At 26.9% G+C, this 6,920-nt stretch overlaps 2 protein-coding genes and 1 long non-coding RNA gene across 3 annotated transcripts in view; 1 reads left to right on the top strand and 2 right to left on the bottom strand.

The window, feature by feature from the left end:
* The window catches only part of LOC107439990 (uncharacterized), a 235,103-nt gene that overhangs the window by 97,480 nt on the left and 130,703 nt on the right, over positions 1-6,920 (bottom strand). The window lies entirely within an intron of this gene.
* LOC122272227 (histone deacetylase 4-like) lies at positions 499-3,647 on the bottom strand. Its single transcript, XM_043055628.2, has 4 exons — positions 3,510-3,647; positions 2,029-2,079; positions 1,857-1,924; positions 499-1,171 (listed from the first exon to the last, which is right to left on the bottom strand). The coding sequence occupies exons 1-4, from the start codon at positions 3,590-3,592 to the stop codon at positions 990-992; spliced, it is 384 nt and encodes a 127-aa protein (XP_042911562.1). The 5' UTR covers positions 3,593-3,647; the 3' UTR covers positions 499-989.
* On the top strand, positions 6,181-6,835 carry LOC122272229 (uncharacterized). Its single transcript, XR_006226864.2, has 2 exons — positions 6,181-6,505; positions 6,623-6,835. It is a non-coding gene; the product is annotated as an uncharacterized lncRNA (long non-coding RNA).

The raw sequence follows: 6,920 nt of genomic DNA, 5'->3' as shown, positions 1-6,920 counted from the left end.
TGTACCACGATAAATTATCTTTGTTAGTGTGATGACTGTAATATTGCAACAGGTTAATTAGATATCTGCATATAAATGCATAATGCATTATGCATAATGCATATAAATGCATTTTGGTTAAAGATAAATACAATTGATTTTGGTTAAAGATAAATGCAATTTATTTCTGTTAAAATATATTTTTATTGTAATTTATATATTATTATATTTTTTATATATTTATATATTTATGTTTTATATATTTTTATATGTTTTATATGTTTTTATATATTTTATGTATTTATATATTTATACATTATTATTATACGATATGCATATATATTTCAATAAAAAGCATTCAAGGAAAAACTTACATTGCTTGTTGATGTTCCGCATGATGTCCAGGAGGGCGGACGATAGCAAAACCATTCTACAAATAAATAAAATATTTTATTGAAAAAAAAGTAGACTATTTGTAGATTTATGTACAAATCTTGTAAAAAAGACTAAACAAAAAATATACTTGGAAAAACATCAATTGATCTTCGAAGCTTCTTATATAAATTATTTTAAAATATCAAAATAAGTATTTCATTTAAAAAGTGCTGTTACCGTTAAATCTGTTACTCTTTTTCCCCAAACTGTTTTAACCAACGGTTTAGTGCTTTTTCCTCTTAGTTAAAATATGTAACGATGAAATTATTTGTGTAACTGCATTTTATTGATAAAGTCTTCAACTCCTCAGTAAGTTTTGTCCTTTAGTGACTTAAAGTATCCCTAAAAATTTTAGTCTTGGAAAAAAGTAATGTTTGAAAGAAAACGAAATTAAATATGCAACGAAACAATGTAAGAAAAACAAAATTATTCTTATAGAAGTAATGAACAAATTAATTAGTTTGTTTAAGAGATGTAGCAAAGCAAAAAATTTTCTCAAGGTTATTTATATAGTAACATTTTTCTGTATGATGATTGATAATAAACTTATCATTGTATTGCATAACTATCAAGCATTAAAATATAGATATTAATAATACCTCTATTTCATTTGTTGCTAATTTCATGGCCAATTCAACAGCACATCCAGCAGCCATTCTTGCAGCACTTGCTGTGTGTAGATCATTCCAGGTTGTGTCAGAATCTACACCAATGCCACCACAAGGCAACATCACAAAATTTTTCATTGGAAGATCAGCTGCAATTGATTAAATATTAAATTTTTATTTTTAATTACTATTACAATTGAATTATAAACTTATAAAAGTCATTTGAAGTAAAAGAAAAGTTTCAAATTACATTAAAATTAGATTTTAAACATTTATTTCAAATTTCCATTTTAAATTAAAAGGGTTACAAACAATAATTTCAATTAAATAAAATAATTATATTATTCAGTTTCTTAAATTAAAAATCTTTAATTTTATACCTATTTAAACTGAGAAATGTATTTCAATGCAGTTAGAGGTTAAGTAGTTCTTTATTAAAAAAAGAAAAGATTTATATTTTAAACTCATATAGTTTGCCGATGCAGAATGTTATTGCAGAAGTAAAACAGTGCTTAAATAATTAAGTTTCAATTTCATGATTATCTTTCATTCAATTATTTATCTTGTTAAGTTAATTAAAGTTAAATATGAACAAGAAATTGTTTGAAACAGACAAAAGAATTGGATGATTTGGTTCTTTTTATTTTAAAATTTAAACTTAATGTATATCTCAGTGAAATTTAAAAACTGTTAAAAAAAAGTATTTACAACAATAAACTGTTTAGTTTCACCATATATTGTAATCTAGTTTTAATATAACGTAAAAATTTTTTTCAACCTTTGTATGAATGAATAATCATAAAACTGTTATCAAAACAAAAACCATTTTAATACCTAGTTTGCTGGCATCAAGTTTCGGTCGATTCAAAAGATTGGCCCCAAATAAGAGAGTATATGATTCACTAAACAAGCAAATAAAAAGAAAATGTAATATTTTAATAAACTGTAAATTTAGGATTTAATATAAGTTATAAAAATGCACATTATAAGTTTTTTCAAAGCCTACCTATGACAAGACTGGATTTCTTCTAGGTGTTGCTTTCCTGGATCTGATTCTCTGGAAAGAATAAAACAAAGTTATCATTTAAAAGTTTTTAAACATTGAGAATGAATATGAATTTATTTTATAACATAAAATATTTCCAATTAGAATATATGTCATTAAGCATTACAGAAATTTAATTACATGTAATTGCCTATATTTTGCCAACTTTCATAAATTTACAATGTGATTGAATTCTTTTAATATAAGCTTGTTAAACTTATAACCTCTGTAGTTCTAATGATTTTTCATTCCAGTCTTCTTTAAATCATAATAACATCTTTTTTTGAAATAATTAAAAATTTATATGATTACATACCTCAACAATTCTATTTCATTTAGGCAAAGGAAAATGTTATTTATAAATGACTGGTTATTGCAGTAATTAAATAATTAGCTTATAATTAAAAGAAATTAACATTGCAGTTTATGTATCATATAGCGAGATATAAGATTTTAGAGATATAAAAATAACATATTTCAAAAAATAGCTATCAAATTTCGTTCAAGAATGCTTTAGTATATTTTTCATCGAAGTTGCTAAAAAAGCTTAAGCTCTTCAGCATCTTGCAAAAGTGAAACTGTTTTCGGAAGCATTAAAAAAATATATTAAAAAAATGAATAATTACATTTCCCCCTCCCAAAAATGGCATACATTTGTTAATATTTTTCTATTTATTAAGTTAATACTTTTCTATTTATTAAGTTAATACTTTTTTATTTATTAAGTTAATATTTTTCTATTTATTAAGTTAATACTTTTCTATTTATTAAGTTAATACTTTTCTATTTATTAAGTTAATACTTTTCTATTTATTTCTATATACTAAGAAAAAGGAAACTTTTGAGGAATTAAAACACGGTTAACTGTAATAATTAGAATGCAATACAAAATATCCAAATACAAAACTCCTCAATAAAGGCAATTTTTAAATATGACCAGTATTTTGTCCACAGGAGTCTATTTTTTATGACACTCAGTCTATTTGAGTTCTATCATGGAACATTTTGTATTTCTTTAGCCTCCTACTATTTGTGGATTCTCCTTAGGTAAGACTTTTCTTATATTTTTATCTACACTAGAATTTTCTCTTGAGCTAATTTGATTGGTTAAATATCCAATGAGTTTATTTTTGTATTTTTGGCAATGATAAGATTTGTTTAGTATAGACAAAGGCTATTAAAAACACCAAATGAAAATAAATGCTAATATTGTGAACATGACAAAAAATTAAGTTGAGATCTTTTGACTATTTTAAGCCATGGGATTTGGTTATCTGTATTTGTTGCACCATTTAATTTTACATCGAATCATTAAATATTTGCATAATTATGAAAATGTGGTATTGTAAGATTATGAAAATATTAATGAACGAAAATAAAAATTATGTATTTATTTGTTTTATATAAATGAGATTTCTTTAATATTCGAAATCGCCTCTTACCTCGCATCTATTAAGAAGACTGGTTTCCTGTAACCTTGCCCATACACTTTGTAGGCGACCACCATGTTCAGGATGATGAGCATTGCTACCACAAACACATTGATGTTTTAACATTAAACTATCGTACACAACACCTGTTAAAAAGTTAAATTCAGTATTTTTAAAAAAAAAACAGAGCTCAAACTATTAAACAATAAGGGGTCGCAAATAAATACTTAAATGATTAAAAACAAATTTGTAATCAAATCATTTACAAAGTCAATCAGAATGAAGGAGGGATTAAAATCATCAAAAGCCAGTTTAAATAGAGTTACTGGAATGTACTTGCCCTTCATTAATAACCAGCTTTCAGCTTCAATCTTAAATAACCAAGGTTTTTTATAATTTTAACCCATCCTTGATCTAATTTGTTAATAATTCATCTGATTTCAATAGCTTGTTTTTCTTTCTTTTAAGTATTACTCTGCAGTAGCCAGAATGTTTTTAATATAATTTTTGTAAAGTTATTCTTTGAAGAAAGAGGTTTGCACCTGTTGTAAATGTATGAGGAAAAGGCGTTTCCTGAAAATTTCCAATCGGACTGAGAGCAACAAGAGGACTTGATAATGTTCGAGACAGAGGCCTTCCCAAATGATGCCTGATGTAGGTACCTATAAATGATCAACGAAAGTAAGCTTTTTTTTCACACATATATTGAAGTATGTATTTCTTTATTTATACATTTTTTTTATTTTTTTTTAATTCATGAAGTTAAATAATAGAAACATTGGAGTCATCTAGTTGTGAAACGGAAAAAATTATGAATTAAACACATCAATTAGCTTCAATAGGAATATGCTCTCATTTCTAAACTTTTTACAAAATTCTTTAATACAGCAGATATATTTTTCATGCTTTGTATTAAAAGCAGCAGGCTTTGCATCTAGAGTATTTATCAATAATTTTTTGGGAAAGATTTCTGTATCGTGATCAATGGAAGAAAAATCGCCAAGTCTTGACAATTTTCAAGTAGTGGCCTACAAGAAACTGAAAAAAAAGAAAGAAAAGCAGAAAGGGGGACCAACTCAATTATATTAGCCACCATGAAAAGATAGAGAGATTTTTTGGTTCGATTTCAGAGGGTTTAAAATGAAGCCTGAAATTGAGAATATCTTGCAAAATGCAGCAGAGTTGCAATTGAGAGTGCAAGAATCTCATCGAACTCAACTCAGTAGTCAGTCCCAAGTATTTCATCAAACATGTAACATGTTTGGCGCTATTATACGTTACGAGCCAACGGCATGCCGAAATGGATGGTGGTTGAATTAATTGTGAAAACTCTAAATAGAACAACGTGAAAACCACACTTTTGCATAATACACAGCAAAAATCGACAAGGTAAAAAACATCTCATTTTCGAAAAGTGAAAATTAAGCAAGGGCTTTTAAAAAACGAAAATCAAAAATAAGCACTTTTAAGGTCTTTTTAAAAACGCTATGAACCATGAACTCTAAGTTATATTTAATCCAGTGATTATACAAACATACCTATGTAATCTTTGTGCATCAGTGATTGTGGTAGGATACTTGTGATGCCAGTCCAGTATTTTAGTAGGTTGGATATACTTGTTGGAGGTGTGAAGTCTCACTGTAAAAGGCATTTTTATTTATCAAAATAAATATTTTAAAAATATTAGAAAATACATAAATTTTTCATATAAATTCATTAATTTATATGCTTGAATATATCTATTTTTATTTCTATAAACAAAAATGTTAGAAGAATATATATTATAAAGTTTATACAGAGTAATTAAAAATTCAACTAACCAATTCAGAGGGATAATAAAAGACACTAATAGAATAAAAACTGATTGTAGAACATGGTGCAGCAAACTATATTCAGAGGGTTGAAATCGTGAATGGTGCAAGCGTGACCTATTTCTCAGTCCATGCGACTTTTTCCTATGAAGTCAAATTCAATCACTAGTTTAAGCAAGACTTGTGGACAGAATAGTACGGTTTGTCATTGATTTGGCAGACTTCAAAAGCATAGGTGTCATCTCCATGTGCATTCGAGAATCGTTTTTATGTCGTTGTAGACTGTAAAATCCCATTTCCCTCTTGACGTGGTTGGTAATCCCTTGTTCTGCGTTACGTTTTTATCCTTTTTATATCTAATATCACCCCTATGAATTTGTGAGTCAAATTTTGTAACATGCTGTATATTAAAGCATTTATAAATAATAAATTAAATTTATTAATGTATTTTTATTTATGCAAGAATTATAAACAGATTAAATTTAACAAAAATAAAATTAAAAGGAATATAGAAATTTTCACGTACATTAATATATTTATTATAATTTAAACATATACTATATATCGATTTCAACGAAGTATTTTTGCATTTAAGTTAACAAAAAATCAAAGTTATTGTAAAACAAAGCAATAGTTTGAAGCTGATATCTTTTCAATTTGACTTAAAATTAAAAATTTATTACGTTTAAAAAATATTTGCATGATTAATTGCTACTTGGACAACTAGATTTTTAAGAATTAGAGAGTATACCTGGTAATGCTGGGTAATGTGTTAAAGACTGTAAGACATTTGATGCAAGAGACATTCCTAGTCTTATGGTGGAAATATCTCTTTTCTGTACTTCAGAACCAGCTGGTACAGCACTTTTACCAATTTCCTGTAGAGCGGATAAAAAGTATTCAAGATTCAGTATAGAATATGATAAAAATAGAAGTTGCTTTAAAATAAAATTGAAAGAAAGCTCATTATTCAAATTAACTTAAAATTTAATTCACCATTGTATTGCCCTTAGCAGAAGAGACATATGCCTAAAGTGAGAGTTTTAAAGAAGTGAACAAGAACTGTTGACCTCTTTAACCCTTTGCTTACGGCTGGTACAATGTGTGGACCGCATGCGATGGTACAACGTGGTTTACCGTAAGCAAAGGGTCAAGTAATGAGGGTGTTTACAACTTAGCGCCTAAAGAACTTAGAGGGTACGCTATAAGTATTGGTGTATATTATTTTTCCGTTCATTTTTCGATGCATTAAAAATGGCATTTCTATATAAAAGTCAGTAAAGAAATTTAAGATTTAGATAATTTCTTTTTTAGGAGAAGTTGCTTCACTTGCTCAGAATTTCCAAGAATAAAAGAAGAATAAGGATTGCAACATAAATTCTAATAAGAATCATTGATTATTTCATTTCATTTCTAAACGCTTAAACAACAAGATATCATTTTGACATAATAAATGTAACCTGTACTAGAATGCACGTTACAGATATTTGAAGGAAGCATTACATTAAAAATATGAGCCCCAATTTATTTAAGAGGCATAATTATTTATGCCTACAAATGCAAAGGATGTTGCAAAAATTGAAATCATCGAATCACTACTGAAGAAAGCAGG

The sequence above is a fragment of the Parasteatoda tepidariorum genome, chromosome 9 (genome assembly GCF_043381705.1).
Source record: "Parasteatoda tepidariorum isolate YZ-2023 chromosome 9, CAS_Ptep_4.0, whole genome shotgun sequence".
NCBI lineage: Eukaryota > Metazoa > Arthropoda > Arachnida > Araneae > Theridiidae > Parasteatoda > Parasteatoda tepidariorum.
Note: the sequence above shows the minus strand (reverse complement) of the source record. Positions and strands in the feature narration are given on the sequence as shown.

Excerpts from the sequence above, each read along its gene's own strand:
- LOC122272227 (XM_043055628.2), bottom strand. The coding sequence starts at position 3,592 with ATGCTCATCATCCTGAACATGGTGGTCGCCTACAAAGTGTATGGGCAA. Across the intron at positions 1,925-2,028 it reads GAAATCCAGTCTTGTCATAG|TGAATCATATACTCTCTTAT; the intron begins GTAGGCTTTGAA and ends TTGCTTGTTTAG. Across the intron at positions 1,172-1,856 it reads ACTTGATGCCAGCAAACTAG|CTGATCTTCCAATGAAAAAT; the intron begins GTATTAAAATGG and ends AATCAATTGCAG.